The sequence below is a fragment of the Daucus carota genome, chromosome 5, assembly GCF_001625215.2.
Source record: "Daucus carota subsp. sativus chromosome 5, DH1 v3.0, whole genome shotgun sequence".
NCBI classification, from domain to species: Eukaryota; Viridiplantae; Streptophyta; class Magnoliopsida; order Apiales; family Apiaceae; genus Daucus; species Daucus carota.
The window spans coordinates 12,527,921-12,551,089 of NC_030385.2; the positions used below are offsets into that span (position 1 = coordinate 12,527,921).

At 33.0% G+C, this 23,169-nt stretch overlaps 4 protein-coding genes and 1 long non-coding RNA gene across 5 annotated transcripts; 2 read left to right on the forward strand and 3 right to left on the reverse strand.

The window, feature by feature from the left end:
• The first annotated feature begins 2,094 nt into the window (after positions 1-2,094).
• LOC135152705 (uncharacterized) lies at positions 2,095-2,576 on the forward strand. The gene is made up of 2 exons (XR_010292156.1): positions 2,095-2,160; positions 2,244-2,576. It is a non-coding gene; the product is annotated as an uncharacterized LOC135152705 (long non-coding RNA).
• A 126-nt stretch (positions 2,577-2,702) lies between these two features.
• On the reverse strand, positions 2,703-4,198 carry LOC135152733 (protein FAR1-RELATED SEQUENCE 5-like). The gene is made up of 2 exons (XM_064093821.1): positions 3,749-4,198; positions 2,703-3,287 (listed from the first exon to the last, which is right to left on the reverse strand). The coding sequence occupies exons 1-2, from the start codon at positions 4,196-4,198 to the stop codon at positions 2,703-2,705; spliced, it is 1,035 nt and encodes a 344-aa protein (XP_063949891.1).
• A 1,763-nt stretch (positions 4,199-5,961) lies between these two features.
• Positions 5,962-7,533, reverse strand: LOC135152734 (protein FAR1-RELATED SEQUENCE 5-like). Its single transcript, XM_064093822.1, has 4 exons — positions 7,510-7,533; positions 7,412-7,463; positions 6,344-7,259; positions 5,962-6,269 (listed from the first exon to the last, which is right to left on the reverse strand). The coding sequence occupies exons 1-4, from the start codon at positions 7,531-7,533 to the stop codon at positions 6,005-6,007; spliced, it is 1,257 nt and encodes a 418-aa protein (XP_063949892.1). The 3' UTR covers positions 5,962-6,004.
• A 321-nt stretch (positions 7,534-7,854) lies between these two features.
• On the reverse strand, positions 7,855-9,119 carry LOC108221348 (uncharacterized). The gene is made up of 3 exons (XM_017395229.2): positions 9,061-9,119; positions 8,451-8,978; positions 7,855-8,183 (listed from the first exon to the last, which is right to left on the reverse strand). The coding sequence occupies exons 1-3, from the start codon at positions 9,080-9,082 to the stop codon at positions 7,867-7,869; spliced, it is 867 nt and encodes a 288-aa protein (XP_017250718.2). The 5' UTR covers positions 9,083-9,119; the 3' UTR covers positions 7,855-7,866.
• Positions 9,120-12,336: 3,217 nt separating this feature from the next.
• Positions 12,337-13,621, forward strand: LOC108192552 (LOB domain-containing protein 41). The gene is made up of 2 exons (XM_017372905.2): positions 12,337-12,676; positions 12,873-13,621. The coding sequence occupies exons 1-2, from the start codon at positions 12,487-12,489 to the stop codon at positions 13,400-13,402; spliced, it is 720 nt and encodes a 239-aa protein (XP_017228394.1). The 5' UTR covers positions 12,337-12,486; the 3' UTR covers positions 13,403-13,621.
• The last annotated feature ends 9,548 nt before the right edge of the window (positions 13,622-23,169 follow it).

The window sequence follows — 23,169 nt, forward strand, 5'->3', positions numbered from 1 at the left end:
AATTTAATTGAATTTTTTGGGCCATCAATATATCCTATTTGAAGTTTGTATATTAATTACTTACACCCAATCACATCAGACGAGATGTTTATAATAATATTATGTACTTGCTTTTCTAACCAAATGACAGGTACATGGTATTCATTATGAGTTGCTTAGCTATTCCTTAATTTATAGAAACATATATTTGTGTTAAATGTAGTAATCCAATGTCTATGTTACAGGATAACATTGGAAGAGGAAATGAAGAACACAACGTGATTGGGATGCCAAAAGGACATGAAAAAAATGAGAGAAAGAGAAAAGCTCCTGATGTGCCGCGGTCGAGTGATGATACAAGTGACGAGAATATGGATGACAATGATATTAGTAATGAGGGGAGAGATTCCAAACGTAAGAAACAGAACTACCATCACTACATTCAAAAGAAAATGACTCCCGAGCTATTTACAGACCTCATAGAATCATTATCTGATGCTCAGAAAGGTTGGATAAAGGAAACAGGTTTTGGAAAGCTGCTTGATTTCCGCATGACAAAGTATGCTCATTGGCTTGGATATGACATAGTTGACTCTTTCGATGGAGAAACTTGTTCACTGAAACTTAAGAAAGGATCCATATTAATTTCAGATACAGTGGTTAATAAGGTTCTGGGATTACCAAGGGGACCAAATAAAATTATCTTTGAACCATCAAGTAAAGTGAACGGTACATGGGCTAAACAGTTCAGACCAGCAAGTGCAGGACATATTTATCCTTGGATGATAGTTGACAAGATTAAAGATTGTGCACGAGTTACAAAACTCTTTAAATTGAATTTTCTTGTTCTAATGTCAAATTTTCTGATTGAATCCAATCAGAATTCATTTGTGAAACGCGAGATTCTTGGTTTTAAAGGTGATCTGGATGCATGTTCACAGTATAATTGGTGTGCTCTTGTAGTTGAGAAATTAGTTTCGACACACAAATTCTGGGCAGAGAGAAAGAGTACTAGATTTTTTGCTGGATCATTAGCCTTTCTCACAGTAAGTTATTTTAATTCATTAAAATGCTTTAAAGCTTAGTCCTTAACTTGTATGGCCTTATAATTGTCTTTTTTGGTAGTATTTATATGTTGACAGGGTTAAAAGCAGAGTGAATACTACTGTTGTGCGGACCATACCCGCTTATATACCTTGGTCAGACACACTTATTGGCTATGAGGAGAAACAAACTAGGCGTGACAATATGTTTGGAGAAGGAGAAATATTGCCTTGGACAGATGATGATGCTGAGAATGAGGTACATATTTGATTAACAACTTGTGGCTATGAGAACATATGGTCTATTAATTGTTTTATTAATTGTTTTAATATAATAATGAGCCTAGTTTAAAGTTCTGAATGCTGGAATTAAGCAATAATAAACTCCTATGCACATATTATAAATTTACATGACACATATTATATTCTATTTACAGAACATAAGTTTATAAATAAATAGTTTAGTTTAAAAATGATGTTTACTAAAATTTCTTATCACAGAATGATGAAGCAATTCATGCAAACAGTGGTAAGACAATCATTGAAAATCGGGATGTGGACGGGAAAGAAGTTACTATAAGGAGTAGTGCAGATGAGAGACTTTGTATAAATAAGGCTAGAGAGGAACAAACATCAAAGCACATGGAAAGTAATGTAAGTTATATAGATATATGTGCAGAGTATTGTGAGGTTTTTTATTAATTACTAAACAAATTTCCCATAATTTTTATGTACAGTTATGACATGTAATCCATTAAAATCTGTAATTTGTTTCAGAAAACATATATTGTTCAAATCTATATTAGAAACTCCAGTGATCTACTAAAAATTAACCACAAATATATAAAGCTTTGTTGACAAGATAATATAACGTGCTGCATATAATATAATGTTGAGTTAAACAATCCTTTTCCAGTAACTTATGTAATACAAACGATGTTCTGTAAGTTATGTTCTGTAAAAAAAAGGGATATATCTATATATACCTGATATTAATACACATGTGTATTTTATGATTGTTATACACTACTAATGTGAATAGTGTAAAAAACATCCTACATAATTTTTGCAGGGAGATGAACCAAGTGATGAGAACAACATGATGGCTGAGCCAGAGGATAAGGAATTAGATGAGATGGTAATTGTTGGTGTTTATTGATATTGTGTCTTGTATCGCAGTGTACCTATAGTAAAGTTTAGCTGATGTATTTTATTTTTAAGGTATGCATGGCGACGCTAGATAGGAAGATAGACCAGTTGGGGAGAAGGTACAGGGGTATTGTAGCTGGTATCACAGCTGCAATGGAGAAGTACCCCGACAATCCGAACATTGCAGAATTAAAGGTGAAGCTTTGGAAGGCAATGACAACCATATAAAGCTGTCTATCAAAAAATTAATTAAAAAGGCAGAAATGTAATAGTTGTTATTTAGTGGTGCTTATGACAATTCTGTTAATTCGTGCTTGTGATAACAGGAGTGAAAGAACACTTCTTGATGTTTCGATATTCGGATATCAACTAGTTTTTGCATGATTGAGAAATTTTTAACGTTTACATATGCTAGTTACTAGTTATGTTAAGTAGATAAACTCTTGAAGAATTTGTTTAGAAATACAGGGTACAAATCCTAAAAAAATTACTTAGAAATACTGAATTGATACTACAATAAAGAAAATCAAATTACTTAGAAAGTGGACAACTGCGAGCATTATGTCCATCTTTTTTATTACAAATGCTGCATGTTCGACGCTTGTCTGGTTTTTCATTGATAGCAATCTCCTTACCACTCCGCAATCTCTTACGAGTACCTTTGTTCCGACTAATGTTTGGATTTTGGACAACAACAGATTCGCGCAGATTAATATCATAAAGTCGATCAACATCATTGGTCAGGGGTTGTTCTCGTAACTCATACTCTGAACCTTGTACATCAGCCTTCAATTTTCTCACACGTCCATGCATGTCATCAACTTTTACCTCATCAAAACCAACATAGTTCATGCAACTTTGGAAGTCAAACCACATTTCACTGAATTTTGCTTTAATACGGTGAACCTTTGAACATTGATTCTTTAATTCAGGAGGAACCAAACCATTGTCGATATTGTCAGCATTTCTCATCCAACGTTGTAGAACAAATTGACGAGGAATTAATGTAGCTTCACAGTTGTGTAGTGCTGCAAAAGCATGTCTACACAAAAATCCTGTTCTCGCAAAAAACTTACAAGAACAATCGACGTTGTTATCTAACAACCGAACTGATACCTGAGAGACAATCCATGAAAAAAGCAACATTTAGTAACAAATGTAACCATAACATGACAAGCTCGTATTATGGTTTGTAATTGAAGCAACTACAGAATCTTCTATACCACTTTACAGAACACATTGGCAATTGTGTTCTGTACTCACTATACAGCACATTGGCCCATGTTTGTGACACAGCAAAGTAAGTCAATATTTGTTATTTTAATTTTTTATCAAAAACAAGGGCATTCCTTCAACTATGCTAGGTTTCAGCTGTACTAAGAGATTCTTTTAAAGAAATAAATGAAGAAAAATCAGAATATGATGCGGGAAAAAAAAGAGAACTACGTAAAACAAATTCATAACTCGATGAGCTATTATAGATCGTGAACACGTTGTAGATGATATGTATGAGGGACAGATTAGTAATGATGCCAGAGAAGAGAACATTCATAAGTTTGTAATTAAAACTACCTTACCTCAAAAAAGCAATCTTTCATAAGTTTGTCCTTGACCTTTAGATGCTTTATTCCTTGAACTGTGGACATTTCCTCGATCTTTGTGAAATGAATTGCATTCAAAATTTCTTCACGAACAAAGTTGTACAAGCTACGAGTGTAAAGTTGTGCAGCATCTTTTTCAATTTTTAGAGGGGTGTGAGTTATAGGTATTAACTCTGAAGCTGTATTGTTCTTTGAGTTGATATACCTTTGCTTCTCAATGGCACTCTCATAACGGGAGTAAAATTGAGTTAATGTATCCCCACTGTTTTGAAAATGCTGAAAGAAAGAATTTGTACTTTCTGAACGTGAGGTAGTACGTAACAAACCAGACATTGGTGTGTCGTTGAAATATGCAGGAATCCATTCAGTACGGATGCTATACATATCATTTAGCCATGTATTATCTTGTAATTCAAATTTTTCCATCACATATTGCCATCCCTCTTCGAAGTCTGTAGTTGACAAGTGATCACCGTAGACCACAGATTTCAACAATGTGATAAACTCTTTGTTAGATGCAAGTGTTGGACCAACCTACAGAATTATAGTCTTGTTAGCCGACCAAACAAACACATATTAAGTCATACATGAAATATATAGTGAATTTATTTAAAACAATTAGAAATTTGTACAAAATGCAAAATGTAGAAAGATTACAGAACATAAGTGTGCATAAAGAAATATAGATTCCGACTAAAGTTTCGGAGAGCACTATAATTAGTTTAGTATTATTAATTATATAACTCCAGAAATACATTTGCTTTGAGTTGAGAAATTGAGCATATCCGTTTAAATATTGGGCACAGTACATTGTGCAATCATATAGTTTATACAAGATAAGTCTTTACTATTTTCATTACTTCTGAAATTGTTAAACAAATTATTTAAATTAATGTGTGCTGCTTAATACAGAACACATTAATTTGTTTAACAATTTCAAAGTTTTCAGAATTATAATGTGAATTAATAATGAAAGTAATATATACTGAATACTTTCATCATTTATTAATAGAACTAATATTTTTAAAGTCGTAAACAAAGAATAGGGAGTGAAACAAGAAAAAAAGTGAACATATCATATTATCATGATGTAATATCTTGATATGATAATTTACAGTATTGTTTCATTACAAAGTTTTTAAAAAAAAATTATAATCAAATATGAGCTGTTTTTTTTTTAATATTCTAATAATAAAAGTGTAAAAATTAACTACCATGATGTAATATCATATTTTTTTTTAAAAATGTTAGGATCAATTACAAAACTCGGTGTTGTATATAATATGTCCTGTAAATTATGGTATAGGGTGAAATTTAGTTTTCTACCAAAAATAGAATATGATGTATGTTGAGAAAAAATTGTGTCCTTAGTAACAGGCATTATTAAAAATTTTAATATTTATAATTATTTTAATAAGCACTATATGATAACAAGTTTGTATATAATGAATTAGTATATATGAATTTAAAATATACAATTAAATTCTAAAAATATAAAGCTTCATATTGAGAATTTAATAGCAGTTTTGTATACAATGAATAAGTGAATATAAATTTAAAGTATATAATTAAATTCTAAGAGGGATTAATTTTGTTTAACAATAAATAGTAAAGAGCTATCGTGTGTTTACATTATACTGAATAGATTTTAATGTGAATTAATAAATAATAATGAAAGTAATGGATACTATTTTCATCACATTAATTTAAATAAATTGTTTAACAGTTTCAGAATTGATGAAAATAGTAAAGAACACATTACATTCTCATTAATGTGAATATAAAATTATATACTTATGTTTTATTAATATTTTTAAAGTCTGTAACTTAATACATCTATTTAAATACTTTTATCATTTATTTGAATTTTGTGAGCTAATATTTTTAAATTTTGTAACCGTACGCGTTCTGTAACTGAGTACAGAACTTTCTTACCTAATTCTTGACAGTGCTTTGTAATGCTTGTAAATGATTTCACAAATTGATATTGTGTACTACTTTCACATATTATGTATTTCACTCAGTTTTGAGCACATATGATCAGTTGAAAATATAACAAGTAGGTACCAAAAAAAAATTTAACATTATAAATTCATTAGAAAATATATTTATGCTGCACACATTAAAACTGCATAGACAAATATTAAAGTTTAAAATGATAAAATCAGTGTCAAACCTTTGAAATTAAAACTGCATAGACAAATATTAAAGTTTAAAATGATAAAATCAGTGTCAAACCTTCGAAGACATCTTATTCATTATGTGCCACATGCAGAGACGATGAGGCACCTCATTCCAAACAATTTCAAGCGCTTTTTTCATCCCAAGACATTGATCGGTAATAATACACTTTGGGTCATGGTCCATTGACTTTTTGAATGCATTGAGTGCCCATTCAAAATTATCAGAATCCTCTTTCTCAAGTAAAGCGGCAGCAAAAGTTACATTGCACCAATGATTGTCCACACCAGTAAATGGTACAAAAACCATGGAGTACCTAATGATGCAACATACATTATGCAAATGAGTATTTACAGTATAATGGAAAAAAATATAAATTTGTGACAATACCTATTTGTTCGGTATGTAGCATCAAATGCTAAAACATCACCGAATATGCTGTAATTCTTCCTACCGATCGGATCAGCCCAAAATAGTCCAGTAAGATGACCTTCAACATCTTGTTTATACTCAAAGTAAAAAGAATTTTTGGTTATCCCCTGTTTCATCTTAAACTTGTCAATAACAATGTCAGCATCATGTTCACCAATACGAGCTTTGACATCTCTTCCAAAATTCTTAAACTCAGTGGCTGACGCCCCAACATTTTCAAAAGATCCACAAAACTCTTTCAATACAGAATATGCCCGGGTTGGACCGATGTTCACTTTCCCAGCATCAAATAGAAAACTCTTGTGCGCGAAAGACAATTTTCGATTGCATTTCATAAATTTCCTCCCTTCCTCGGAAACAAGTGGATGATTGTGATCCTCAACAAATGATAACACAACAAAACCTTGTGGCCCCATGTACTTTAATATAATCTTCGCCTCACACAGACATCTACGTGAAGCTGTCCTCCTCCTTTGAGAAGAAGTACCAGCATCGTCTACCGAAGAGATAGTAGCACTCGTCAAATCACTGCAACCTGCATTACTACATCTAATATATTTATGACTGAGATTTCCAAACTTATCCTTCTTCTGTTCATTCTTACGAACATCAAAACCAGACATGCGCCCATAATCTTGATAAAAAAGGTATGCTTGTTCTATTGAGTTGAAGAACTGATTGACCCGAGGCTTAAATTGAGCATCAGTTATTGGTGTCCAGAATTCTTGCCCATTCGGAGACTTGAAGTAGGAAAAGTTTTGATTTTCCTCTTCGAAATAATTCAGATTAACTTCTGACTGACGAGGCTCCTCTTCTTGGTCAGTACCATCACTTTTTGATTGATGGGAAAATTGAGGAACGGAGGACGAACTACCTGCAAAAAATAAAAGTTTTTTTTTTACTTTTAGTCGTCTATTGTACAGAATTATATAGAGAGCAATATAGAATGTTTTACAGAATTTGTCAACTATAGAACACATTGAATATTTACTGCCTAACATTAAAAATCAAATGTGAAATCAATACAGAACGTAGAAAGTACAGAATAAGTTGGTTTACAATCAGTTACAAAGTACACCTGCATTATTAAAACAATGATTTATATAAACACATATAAATTGTACCAAACTTGTCTCATTATCAATCATGCTTTGGCGTTGTGCTACAGCAAAACTAGCTAGTTTATAAAATAGAATATACTAATTTTCACAAAGGCAATGAAAATTCATTTTCAGAACATGTGAGTGCAGTATTCTAATTTAATAGTTTGAATAAGTAGATGTTATTTGTGTTTTGAATTTTATATACTAATATTGTAAATCAGTTTACACAAATAATAATATATATCAAAATTGTAACAAGCTGTGTCCAAATTAATCTATACAAAAGGTAGGTGTGAATGATCTGTTCCATGTTACAGAACACACTGAACTTATAGCACAGAACAGTACACTTGTGATGTTATGATTTTCTTTTTAATTTCAGACCTCAGAAAAGGATACAATGTCCATTGTGGAAAGTTTTGGACATGTTGTAGATGACTTACATTTTTGAACAATCAAAGGGCACGCAATTCCATCTCTGTCGATGTCATCTTCTGAGATGACTGGTGTTCTTTCAGAACTGATATTCTGCAAGTCCGGTTCTCCCTCCACGTCTAGAGTTTTATGTGCATCACCCGTGCTTGAAGTTCTTTCACCCGTGCTTGAAGTTCTTTTAGACTCATTTTCCTTAATATCTTCAAATACTGTTTCCTCCACTTCTCTCCCTCCAATGATTACTGATTTAAACTCCTGACCTGTAAACAAAACTCCACATCATATTTCGGCAACCTTCGTAGCACATGTTTATCTGATTTTATTAAACAGTATAACCAGGTCAAACTCTAGCACACCAATTGCATCATTTAATGAGAGTTTACGTGCTCATATAAGCAATTAAAACTACTTGCACAAAGTACAAAACTAAAAGATACATTCCAAAACTCAATCAACTGTAACAAAAGCACCATAGGAATAACTAAAAACTTGCTTAGGGAGAGGTGGGGGAGAGAGCTCTGTTGTACCTTCACTTGTCATTAAAGTGATGCTGGATGAACTAAGATTATTTTCTTTACACTTCCCTCCATTGTTGTGATCAGAAGTTTGGGATGAAATATATTCTGGCATATTACTCAATTCCCTGGTAGTAGAATCGAGCATGTTCACCATTTCACTAATTTCAGACTCGTCCCTAGCACACACTAATACATTTTCCTGACTTCCTAATTCTGAACTTCTGTTGTGCGGTTCATCAGCTTGCTCGGATATTTCAAGGTGCCTCGTATCATCTTTCTCCTCTGTGAAGATCATAGAGACAGTTTGATTATTAAGATAAGCGTAACTAGCTTCACCAAGTTCCTCATAAGAACTTCTGGAATCTTTATCAAGTTCACCGCTTTCTGCAAATTCAGCAGGGTGGTTGCAAATACCCAGTTCTTGCCCGGTTGGGCCACAATCACTAACTTCTGCAGTTAACTTTTCCTCATTAACGGTAGATCCATCAGCAACAACAGAATTCACATAATTGCTTACTTCTAGCTTTTCTTTAATGGCTAATGACATAAAAAAACATTATCAGCATATCTTTTCAACAAATAAATAAGGCAACTTCTTAAGCGGAGTCTCAACACATACCTGACGAATTTATTTGCTCCATATTGAAAAGGTTATCAAATACATCAAAGAAAGAAAACATCAAATACATATACGCTTACCTTGATCTGTATACATACAGATTAGACTTTAAGAATGAAAAAGTTGGAATCACCCGCGACGTAAAGAAACGATCGCTATACTCTGGAAATGAACAAATATTTCTTTGGTAAGTTGACACAAGTACAGGTAACTGCCGTGACTTGGAAGAGCGTGTCCACTGGGCTTTTTTATTTCAAAGGACACCACTGCCCTTGGTGGCAGTTATATGTAAAATGTCAGATTTAATCATAGCCCTTGATCTTAAAACAATCCAACGGATATTATAAAAGTTCCCAAGTTCCTATTTTAAAAAGTTCCTCAATGAACTATTATATATATATATATAATTAAATTAATATATTAAATGTTGTACCCTATCATTTTAAAATTCCGTTCCCTGCACCTGGTTCCGTGCAACATAGATGGAATTTAGCCCGTAGTACTGCTGTACTCCTTCCGTCCCATCTTGGTGAGTAGTATATGTTCACTGTTTGTACGTATTTCGAGATCCTTGTAAATTATAGTTCTATAGAATTTTCTTTTTTCAATAAAAATTTGACATCAAACTTTTATTCATAAAAAAATATTTAAAACTAAAAAACAATGTATGCCAATAAATGGGACATCTATACTATACTATACTATTAAAGCCGAAACATTAAAAGTTTGGTCGGTCGGTACGCGGGCTTTTATACAAACTTTTATAATTAGCGGGCTTCAAACAAAATTAGTGGGCTTTAAACAAAATATAAACAAATCGAAATATAAAACAAATATACGATCAAAACATAAAACAAATATAAAACCTATTTGACTATACCAAAACTAAAGTTAAACCTTAAAAAATACTATACTATTAAAGCCGAAGTATTAAAATTTTGATCAGTCGATACGCGGGCTTTTATACGGACTTTTATAATTAGTGGGAAACAAAATTCCAGGCCTTCAAACAAAATATAAACAAATCAAAATATAAAACATATATAAGATCAAAATATAAAACAAATATAAGACCTATTTGACTATACCAAACACTAAAGTCAAACCTTAAAAAATATATACGCATCTATACTATACTATCAAAGTTGAAATATTGAAAGTTTGGTAAGTTGGTACCTGGGCCAAAATACGGTCCTATCTATATACCAATTATTCCTTTTTAACTAAAATATGTTATCTTTTAACACGAGCTACATATATAAAAATATAATATCATTATATATAATTATTAATAAATAACCTGTGATATTTTTCAACCAAAATACATTAACATTATTTTAAAATACACTAATGGACTCACTTTAAAAGTAATATTATAAATCTATAATATACTATTATACTGTTAAATCCGAAACATGAAAAGTTCAGTTCGGGCAGTCAAGTTCAGTGAGCCGGTTGGTATTCGACCCACGAACCTTCTTGATTTATAATATGTTATAATTTATTTTTTATTATCTATTAAACCAAAACATTTACGTTAATATGATGGGTCAGTATTTGATTTTACGCGTTTTTTTTAACTTAATATGTTCCATACTATATTATTAATTATCAATAACGAAATATTAAAAGATTAATTGGTTGATTTATATCTGATTTTATAGATCTTTATAGATCTTCTTAAATTATAACATGAAAAAAGACGTATTTTAACATTCTCAGTAAAATATATATGTCCGACCTAATTTTTAATTAGCCATTTGACGAAATTAACTATTAAGAATTTATCACCTGTTAAATAAAATTTTTATTTAATCATATTATTCTATCATAATTCTATTCATACAATAAAATTAGTTTAAATTAAAATATATACGATAAGATAACAAATATTATAACCGTCCGTGCATTGCACGGGTTATAAGCCAGCAGAAATATAATTTAGGCGGTACGGTATACACTCATGGGACGGCGTGATTTCTGTAAAAGGAATACTAGAGACTTGTGCCTAACATGTCCAAATATATTGGATAAGAAAGTGGGTCCAACAAGGGCATTCTAGTAAAACGAAAGACTCCGGTTTCTGAAAGCGCCCACAGTCCACTAAAACTAAAACCTGAAACCGTTTGATGGTTTTTAAACTTACTTTAACCTCGGCCCCCACCCACTAATTCCCGCTTACAAGGAGCTCACGTAGCTGCTGGTCCCACCTCTTTCCCCTTCTTATGTGGCGATTCGACCGCACTCTGACGCCTCACGTGCTTCTCACGCGCATCTCTGGCTTCCTTTGCATGGCATCCCCTCTCGAGGTGCCCTATTTTCTTGCCATCTGTCCTCCTTAATGGGACACGTCTACTCCAAATTACAATTCCACCCCTCGAAATACATACAAAGAGTTGTATCGAATGTCAGCCGTGGTTTAGTGGGGATATCAGGTGGCGATGTTTGTATAACGTGGGCTGACTGTGGAACGTCGATTGATTAGTATTATCATTGTCCTCTAACTTTTTTATTTATTTTTTATTTTTTGATATATATTTTAACATATATCTCAGTCTTAATTATTTGTTTACGTTTTTAATTTTGAAATGTATTATCTAATTATTGACATTTCAAAATTTAATAAAATAATATTTATATTTAATTTATATATTGAATATCAATTGGTTTCAGTACTATCCTTATTTCCATACATTTTCAATCTTATTTATGTATTTTCTTTAATTCCGTACTCAATTCAAATATAAATATTTGGATGAATTGAAGGTACTAGTTTAACTGATTTTAAAATTAACTTTTTATAAATATCTGAATATTAAAATTTTATTAATAGTTGAGATGCATACAATAAATCCAATGATTGGCTCGTGCATCTCTACGCGCTCATTTGAACGTGGTTAATTTTCCTGTGTAATCCAAATACCACGTACTCCCTCCGTCCCAGTGAATAATATACATTGGGATTGGACCAAGAAAAAGTGTAAGAAATGAGTAAAGTTAAACGAAAAGTGGGTGAAGTGATGGGTCCCACTTATTTTTAATAATAGATTTGAGATAGTGGAGGAAAGTAGTGGGTGTAATAGTGTTTTTATTATTATAGAATGAAGGTAGTGGGTGTAATAATGTTTTATATTATAAAAAGTTGCTATTTTGGGAATGTATACAAATGATGGGACATCCAAAAAAGGAAACTGTATACAATTGACTGGGACGGAGGTAGTAGTATCATTGTCCAGCTCCCGATATAAATCCCATGAATGTGGAAACTCCGGTTTTACAATAACTCTACCGCTCTTTCGGAAACAGCTGCGGCCACTAGTACAGCTTTGTTAAACCCAGGGGCCCTACTATATATATAAACAACACCACACTCTATTATTTACACACATCAACCATTTTCATCACACAAAAAAATCTCAAGCAAAAATGCGGATGAGCTGTAATGGATGCCGAGTTCTTCGTAAGGGATGTACTGATGATTGTAGCATCAGGCCTTGCTTACAGTGGATCGCTTCCCCCGAGTCCCAGGCTCACGCCACTGTTTTCCTAGCCAAGTTCTACGGCCGCGCTGGCCTTATGAACCTCATCAACGCTGGTCCTGATCACCTCCGTCCTGGTACACTTTTATTTTTATTATATATTATATGCCAACTCATCTTATGATTCTACGGTCACAGTTGTATAGGCCGCCTCGCTTAATTTCAGTTGTGTAAGATGAGTTGGCACATAATTACGCCTATACAACCGTGACCGTAGAAATAGATTTATTTATGTTAATTTTGTATTGATGATTTGTTGTTTTATAATTGCAGCGGTGTTCAGGTCGCTTTTATACGAAGCCTGTGGAAGAATAGTGAACCCGGTTTACGGATCGGTGGGTTTATTATGGTCCGGGAAGTGGCAGCTTTGTCAAAACGCTGTGGAAGCTGTTTTAAGAGGAGATCCAATCACACAAGTTGTTGCCATCGATGCTGCGGAGGCTAACAATGGGCCTCCGCTCAAAGCTTACGACATTCGACACGTTCACAAAGAAGAGAACAACAACGCCAACGATCTTCACCGCGTGAGGAATCGTTGCAAGTTCAAGAGGCCTGGAAAAGAGGCGAATGCGTCGAGGAGTCACGAGTCGTCACTGAGTCATCAGTCCGAGGCAGTGATGAATGGGGAAGGGGAGAGTAGAGAGACTGAGAGCTTCGTCACTGCGGAGACGGCTGATGGGTCGCCGGGTTTGTTTGGAGCCGAGCCGCAGGGGCTTGGTGCAGGAGAGGATCATAAGGAAGCTGAGAGTGACGAGATTGAGCTTGAGTTGACACTTGGGTTCAAGTGCGGAAGGAGTGTCTAGAGACTTAAGGAGTAGTAATTATTTTGATCGGCTTTTATTTTTAATCAATAGTGTACTTTTTTTGCCCGAAATGAAATGATGTACAAAATCGTGACCATACATGCATATAAAAATGCAGGAGTATTTAGGAGTATATGATCACAAAGGGACAAAGAAAAAAGAAATTTAAGTTTACATTTAATTCTAGATATATCCAATATTCAAGTAATTTTTATTCAATTCGATTAGTCCTCATTTCGTGTATTTGTCAATTTAATCTGATTTACACTTTTATCATATAAGATATGTACATGATGTTTATGTTCTGTAATATCTATGCTATATGTAATTTGTGATGAAGCGTCTTGATATTTCTATTTTCAAATCTTTTCATAAATTTTGGATGGATATTTTGATTGTGGAAGTTTTTTTTTTTTTTTTTTGAAGGTAATGATTGTGGAAGTTGATAATGTCATTTAAAATTTATAATGAAACATTGCTCGGATTTTTTATTTTATAATCTGGATGTTGATAATCATGAATGGTCATGTAAGATATCAACGATCATGTAAGAGATAGTGACTTATTTTAAAATCAAACTCCATAGTCCCCTCTCAATTCCATAAAAATATTTGACATGCGTTTTAATGCCTCTATAAAACACAGTTTTACAACCTTTTTTTTAATTTTTTTCTGAATAAAAATTTAAACATCAAATTTTTATTCGGGAAACTTTTTTTTCAAAAAAAGGTTGTAGAACTTTAATTTATAAGAGTATTAAAGTGCGTACTACTCCCCCATCCCCTAATGTTAAGAATCGAGAGGGACAGAGGGAGTATATATTGTGACTGTTTGACTAATCTTATCTTTCAAAAATAAGAGCTTGTTTCTTGGGAAAAAAATAATATAAACTATACATTCTTTTCTGAAATAACTCCTTATTTTTGTCAAATAACGAATATGAAATACCTTTTTAACATTTATATAAAAAAAAGATACAAAAAGATACATTTTCAAAAAAATATGTGCTTACTTTTTTAAAAACAAAGATCCCCAAACATGCTCAATACATGAGGAGTTTAAAATTACCTTATTTTATGACCAGATTACATTGTTGTTGTGTTGTAAGAAATGTTTATCATTTGCTGCAATTTTTGTTTTAACAACTTTTTCCTTATTTGATTGAAAATATAAACTTAAGAGCAAGTATAAAGAATATTGTTAGAGTTGAGGTTCTTAAATTTGTAATAACTTACTAGAAGTCTAATATTTTACATTATATTTAGGAGTTAACTAAATGGCGGTTGGAGGTGCTCCACTAAGCCAACTAAGGGCAAAATATGCCAAGAAAATACCAATGAAAAGACGAGCATATCCCTGAATAATTGGGAATTACAATTTTGTCACAACCAATTAAGGGGTTGGTATTGTATCATAACTTTTAATGACAAATTTTGGGAGGATGACTTTAATGGTTTTTATAGACTTTTAATGATACTTGTTGACTTCTTAAGATTCCAAAAAAATTTCATGACTCCTAAGACAATGAGTTTTAAAAATTTTAACAGACTTTTTTTTACAAATTCATGACATTCAAATACTTTAATAGACTTTTATTAAAATAATAAATACCCTCTCTGAAATGTAGGAACAATCGGACCTTGGCTCTGCGTTTTATGATACTAATTAAAAGTTCGAACAGAATATTAACCTTAATCGCTACGGGGCAAGCGATTCAAATCCACGTCTTAAACTGTATTCCCTGATTCTCCTTGGACGAAGTGTGACCTTCGATCTCCCAAGGTGTGCCTCTCCTTAAAGTTCCGAAAATCCAAAACCCTAACTGTCTTCTTGAGAAAAACGTCTGCCTCTCTCAGACTCTAGGATGAATTCGTTTTTGGTGTGTATTTCAGCTTTAGGAGAACGAGAATATATATAGGCTACAGTAGGGATCATGGACCATTAGGTCAGGCCTTCAAATGACATTCCGGACCAAGCCCAATGTCATTAAATATTAATTCAATCCACTAAAGAATTAATATTTGCACTACCTTTCCTAATTCCGTAAATTAATTATTTAATTCGGCTCCCATATTAATTGCTTATAAATTCCCCATGTTTAAGATATCGCATGTCCATTAATTAAATTAATTTCTGACAATTAATTTAATCAATATCTTTTATCCTTGATCATCCACTCAACCTTATAATTATGCAAGAACCAATCTGCCTGCATGACTAAAGCATAATTATCTTTATGAGCTTTCAAGAGTACACCATCACCCGAATATTTTTTTTTTGGACACGGTTTCCTTTCTATAGTCAATATCCCACTCTGTATATAATGTCATTTCCCAATACATAAATTCGTAATTTAAAATAAATTACTTAACTTATGAGTCAAGGCATGTGCATTAAATACAAGTGTCAATCACTATATCCGGATTAAGAATTTAAGCATTAATTACATCGTAGAATCTTAGTTCTTTATTGTCAGAATTAAGGAAACAATTATTCTACTATTTTGATCCCGTTCAATATACACAAAGTATATAAGTATTATTCAATAGTCAAGATAAACTATTTCCAAATAATACTTCAGCCGTTCCAGTGGTTTGTCTAACACCACTTCGACTGTGAACCTTTATTATATTATATAAGGAGTCTGACAATCTAATCTTCTGCTATCCCATTTGATACTAGATTGTCTACAATATATAATATACAGACAATGTGAAAACATGCATTCAAGATTCTCAAATAATTGTTATATACTTCAAACGAATATTTCAGTATAACCCTAACAATCTCCCACTTATACTCAAGATATTCTTTGAGTATATCAGTGTCTATTACAAGCAATCCACTACCAACTATAATAACTATGTGACCAAGTATCTGACTCTTATCGCTTCCACGTGCTCCTGAAAAGCCTTAGCTGGTAAGCTCTTCGTGAAAGGATCTGCCCAGTTATCCTTCGATGCTATATCAGCCACAATGATATCTCCTCGCTTAACGAACTATCGTATGAGGTGATGCTTACGCTCTATGTGTTTCGCTGCTTTATGGTCCCGTGGTTCCTTGGTATTCGCCACAGCACCAGTGTTATCACAATAAATCGTGATTTTCTGTGGCAGATTAGGAACCACATCCAAATCCAGCAGGAAGTTTCGGAACCATATAGCCTCTTTGGCTGCCTTAGAGGTTGCCACATATTCGGCTTCCATGGTTGAGTCTGCGATGCATTTCTGCTTCACACTCCTCCATATTACGGCTCCACCTCCCAAAGTAAAAACACATCCCGAGGTGGACTTTCTCTTATCCTTATCTGTCTGGAAATTCGAATAGGTATATCCCAGAGGCAATAAATTAGAGGACTTGTAAACCAACATATACTCCTTAGTCCTTCGCAGGTACTTGAGTATTGCTTTTACAGCACTCCAATGTTCCTGTCCTGGGTTTGACTGGTATCTGCTACCCATGCCCACAGCAAAGCAGATATCAGGCCTCGTACATAACATTGCATACATTAGGCTTCCACATGCCGAAGCATAAGGAACTGCCTTCATGTTCTCTATCTCGTTAGGTGTCGAAGGACACTGACTCTTTGATAGAGTAACTCCATGTCTGAAGGGTAAATTACCCTTCTTGGAATCCTGCATGTTGAAACGAGCTAATATGTCATCTATGTAGGGCTCTTGAGATAAAGCCAACATCCTTTTCTTGTGATCCCTTATAAGTTTGATCCCAAGGATGTATGCTGCTTCGCCCAAGTCCTTCATTTCAAATTGTTTGAACAACCATGCCTTTATTGAAGACAACATCTTAACATTGTTTCCAATGAGTAAAATGTCATCAACATAAAGCACCAGAAAAACCACTGCATTTCCCTCACATCTCTTATACACGCATGCTTCGCTTGGACATTGATCAAATCCATACGACTGGATTGCCTGATCAAAGCGAATGTTCCAATACCTAGAAGCTTGTTTAAGTCCATAAATAGACCTCTTCAGCTTACATACAAGATGCTCTTGGCCTTCTTTAATGAATCCCTCTGGTTGCTGCATATAGATGGTTTCCTAAAGATTTCCATTAAGGAAAGCTGTCTTGACATCCATTTGCCAAATCTCATAATCGAGATGAGCCGCTATAGATAAAAGAATACGGATTGACTTAAGCATGACTACTGGCGAAAAGGTTTCCTCATAATCGATAACTTCTTTCTGAGTATACCCTTTCGTAACAAGTCTTGCTTTCTAGGCTTTCACCCTTTTGTCTGATCCCCTCTTTTTCTTGTAGACCCACTTACATCCAATAAGTTTTATACCTTTGGGTGGTTCCACGAGCTCCCAGACCTGATTAGAATACATTGATTCCATCTCAGTATCCATTGCCTTTTGCCAAAGACTTGCATCTTTGTCTTGTATTGCCTCTTCATATGTCCGGGGATCATCATCATGTTCACCAGAGACCAAGTCCGAATACTCCTCCCACTACGACGAGGAACTGGTGCGGTATTTGTAAGTCTAAATGTAAAGACAACTCTATCTGTTACATAGGGATGATAACTCAACAATAGAACAAGACAAGTAAATAACACTACGCCTGCACCGGAATCAGAAGATACGAAGACAAAGGTTGAAGAAGCCATCTACAGTCTTGAAGGAATAAGTTCACTGGAAGAAGTTCATTAATATGTTCATGCCTCAGTGAAGAATAAAGATTGAAGTATTCAAGATTGTGGAAGCAATGAAGATGTTGTCCAAGTACTCGAAAGATTTCAGTGCAACCCCTGAAGCAAGATATTTCTATATATCTTGGTTGGTTATTTATAATCAACAAACTAAAGCATAAACTAACCCGGAACCGACTGATCAATGTTTGCTGACAAAGACGGTACAATGTTTAACTTCAGTGTTAGTCGCTTGTGAACCAGACCAGTGCACTAAGCGTCAGCACGTACGGAGCCTTGCAAAGTATTTATCGATCGAAGAATTGATCCAGTCATAACAAGTCATTTGTTCCAAACTCAAGCCAAGCCAAATGCCTAGCCTCTGCAAGCTGTATCAAGTCTCTGCTCAAATGCCATATGTCAAGCTTCCACACAAAGCCATATCAGGTGACCTATCTTTTATATGTGTGCACTTATATATTTGTATATGTACAAATATATTTATATATATGTATATATGTATATTTAATTAAATATAATATATATAATATATATGTATATATGTTTTTTAAACATATGTATATGTATATTTATATGTATGTATATTTAAATAAATATATATGTATATAGTATATGTATTTATATTTTACATAAGCAATTATATAATTAAGTGTATATATATATTATATTATGTGCATAAATATATGTATATTTAGAGAGAGTTATATATATCTTTATATATATATTTATGTTTATATTTACACATAGTTATATGTATATTATATATATTTAAATATATGAGAATATATTTAAATATATGTGTATATATATGTTACTATATGTTTATATAAATATTATATATATGTATATATATTTAAATATACTTTTCTTTATATATATTTATGTTTATATTTATATTTATAAATAACTATATATATCTCTATATATATTTATATATATATTTACATTTGTATTTACATATAATTATATATTATATATATTTAAATATATGAGAATATATTTAAATATATGTACATATATTATTATATGTTCATATAAATAAAATATATATGTGTGTATATATTTATATATATTTTTATTTATTAATATAATAACATAATATATTATATTATATATATTATGCATGCATGTGATGATGTCAGGTGTCTAGGGCAAGCTAGGGTTTGCATGTGCAGGAGGAGAGATAACAATGGAGTTCTCCACTGTATCAAGCGCAACTTCACACTTAGTTTGTTTTAAACTAAGTCATGCACCCTCTATACACTGTATGGCGCAAGTTCACCATTACTTAGATTTTTTCTAAGTCATGGTGATACACTGGTAGCACAGTTGGCGCAAGTTTGATGAGAGAGAAGGGTGAAGCACATGGAACAACTCATTAGGCGCAACTTTCATGTTAATTAGGAGAGAGAACAGGGGTTTGTGTATATATGAGGCGAAAGTTCAAGTGTCTTAGAATTATTCTAAGTAACAAGACTTACACAGGATAAACTACTGGCGCAAACTCCTTCCCTCATGTGGCGCAAGTTCAGGAGAGATAACAGACACACACATATGCTATATACAAGAGCAAGTTTGTGGATAAACTAAGTCAAGGAGTTTGAAGAGAGAGAACAGTGGACACTCTCCACTGTAGGAGCGCAAGTTCATGAACTCAAGAATTCTCTAAGTATTCTACACCTCCAGTACACATACAGAGAGGCTTTGGAAGGGCAAGTATTGACCGAGAAAAGTCAAGCGCAAGTATTGACTTGCACCGACTCTTCTCTCTATCTTTGGCAAAGTGGCGCAAGTTTGAGTTATATATATGTATATATATATATACTCGGCGCAAGTTTGGCTTTATGTTGTTAACTAGGGTTAGTTTATGAAAAGCCTATAAATACCCCATGTGTGTTCTCACAATTGTAAAACACTCTCCACCACCTTTATGGTGGAATGGCTTTGTGCCTTGCACACTACTACACACAAATAAATCATAGCTTAGTTTTGTAATATATATATATTTAGAAGCTAGGGTTTGTGAGTGTACGTAGTAGTAGCCATTGTAGCCAACCTTCGGGTTTGGATTTATAGCACCCTTCGAGGTATTTATCAATATACAGATATACCTTGGAAAATATTGTGTGTTGGTTTAATATTTTCATATCCTCAGAAACCGACCCAATAAATATCCGGAACACGAAACCCATTATAGGACTGCAATTTATTTATCCGCAAGATTCGAAAGAATTTTAAATTTGTAGTGAGTATCGTATTCAACCCCCCCTTCTACGATACTTTGGACCTAACAATTGGCATCAGAGCCAGGCTGATTGATATACAAATCAGGATCCTTATCGTACGGAAAATCAAGAACCTAGCTTTTGATATTTGATTAGGGGAAATGTTCTTCCGGTTTGTGTTGCTGAATTTGTCCGTAGGCCTAAGAAAGGATTATCTGTCGGATACTGAACTTTGGACCGGGACTTATAAATTTATACTTTAAATTTTAATAAGTTTATTTTATAAATTTAACTTAATTTATTTTAAACTTATTAATTGAGTTTATTATGAATATTTTAAATTTATTTTAGCCTTATAAAGTTTACTCTTAGACTTTATCAAGTTTATCATAAATTTTTATAAATTTATTATTTAAATTTGTATAGTTTATGATTTAAATTTAAGTTAAAATATAAAATATAAATTTAAGAGGATTTAACTGATTATGGATATAAGTTCAAGTTCAAGGGTTCAATTTCATTTGTTCTGGAAGCTATGATTTAATTGGAGACGAGACACTTGAATATTTTCAAAAATTAAATTTATACAATAAATTTTAATATATTTACTAAATGAATTTGAAATAAATTTATTCTAAACTTATTCAGTTTATTATGAATTTATTTGAATTTATTTTTTAAATATAATTAAATTTACTTTATAGATTTAACTAAGTTTATTTTATACTTTATTTTCTTTCATCTTTTAAAACTTATTTTTAAATTTATTTTCTTTATAATTTAAACTTAGTTTAAATAATCAAGTGTCCCGTAACCTTTTTGATTATTCCACTCCAAGACAAATCAAATTGACATTTAGTTGAGACAGATCAGGATGACAGATTACAAGACAAACACCGGGCTTTCAAATACCAGATTCTCAGAACCGGTAATGGAAGTACATTGATGACCCAATCCAATTGATTTCTCAAAGGATTATTGGAAGCAGTTTTCTATGTTCGACAAAGCTGATTGTGATTCGAAGAAGATTCTATTGAAGACTGATTGGACACTACTGACAGTGAATTTTGAAAAAGATATTTCAGGCCTTGATCTGAGTAATTACTCCGACTTGATTATGAGATCACCAGACCAGGATGGGAATTTGCTACATATGCAGTGAAGCATCTTTCCAGGGCTCGGAATGTCAAATTTGAATGGCACCACTGGTAGTAGGAAAAGTGAAGTTTTTATGGACGAATCTTCAAGGGATTTCAATCTAACGCAGTGATTCAGGGATATACAATTACTCAGTGAATTGTACCAATGCTAAATCTATTTGGAATCAGCTGAACCAAAGACAGAGAACTGTGGAGGTTTAAGGATATAATTATCGGGTTACTACCGCACCAAATCAGTTTCGTGCATTTATGTCAGAACCTTAGGATTGAACAGAAGAGTTTGTAACTACTGAATTTAAGGAAGCTCAAGTCGACGAAAGTTAACACTTTTGAAGAATGTGAGGACAGAACTTCAAGGATTAGCATAACATTGTCTGAGAGGTTTAGTCATGTCAGATTCAGATGGAATCCATTGGTTTCAAGTGGAGACTCTTCGGGGTTCAGTTCGACAGGCTGTTTGAAAACTGAGTTGGTCAGTACACACAATATTGATTGGTATCTTTAGCAAAGGTGGGTTGCTATATATATTGAAGCCTCGACAAACAAGGATGATAGGGATTGTCTAAAATTCAAGTGGATGTTTTGAAAGAAGCATCACAACAAGTTCTTATGCTATTTTAGGAAAGGTGTGAGATGGATCAATTGCTGATGAGAAGGATGAAGGTTATCTGGCTATCCAAGCATTCTCTGAAGATGATTCACTTTGCACATCTCAGGTATGAATTCTTTCTAACTCTGCAATACTTATTTCATTATATTCAAAGCATGTTATAACTCTCTGAGTAGAATTGTTTAACACACAAGCACAAGCATGATAGCATCACAGTAGATAATGTTGAACTAGTATGCTAGAGCACATCTTCTGGTAACTAGGATTGATGATAATCTTGTGCATATGTCTTCAGCAGATTCTTAACATGTGTATGAATATTTAGGATTTGATTATTGGCAATGGTGAGATTAGAAGCTTTCCTTTGGAACACAACTCTTAGTTTTAGGGGTTATGATCCTAGCATGTATAACTTTGTTAAAACACTTACTTTCAGATTCCCTAGTACAATTAGATTTGCTTATCTAATCTGAATTGTTTGTTAAGGATTTTATTTTGTTCTATGATGGAATGTCTACCTTGTGTCAGTAGAACTTTTGGTACTTCATGTTAGATATAAAACTGACTTAGGTAATAGAGATAATATAATGCCATATAACAACAGAGTGAGATTAGTATGAATTGATAGTGTGATTATTAACTTGTCTATGGTCATTATGCTTTTAGGAGATTATTTGAATATCTGTAATTCTACTTTCTACCTATTACACTTGTGTTAATTGGTTTAAGTAGAGAGTACTGAATCTTCTGAATTGCATAACTGCTTGTCTTGCTCTTGTCTTATCTTTGATTGTTTGCCATGTGTATTCAACATCATGTCTTATTTTCATGTCATGAATGCATGTATTTGTACTTACATTGATTTTAAAAAAGCATGTTTGAGAATCACATTAGGGCAATGTCTAGATAAGAATTAGCATGTTAAGGTTGCTTCTGTTGTTACCACTGTTAAATCTAATCCATCCGGACCCAGTTATGATTGGGGACCATAGAACTCTTTCCATTTGTTATTGCAGGTTACATATGTTTCATATGATTTTTGGTGCACTCTGTTTGCTGAGTAGCTGAAAGCATATGATTCACAAAAAGTACCCTGT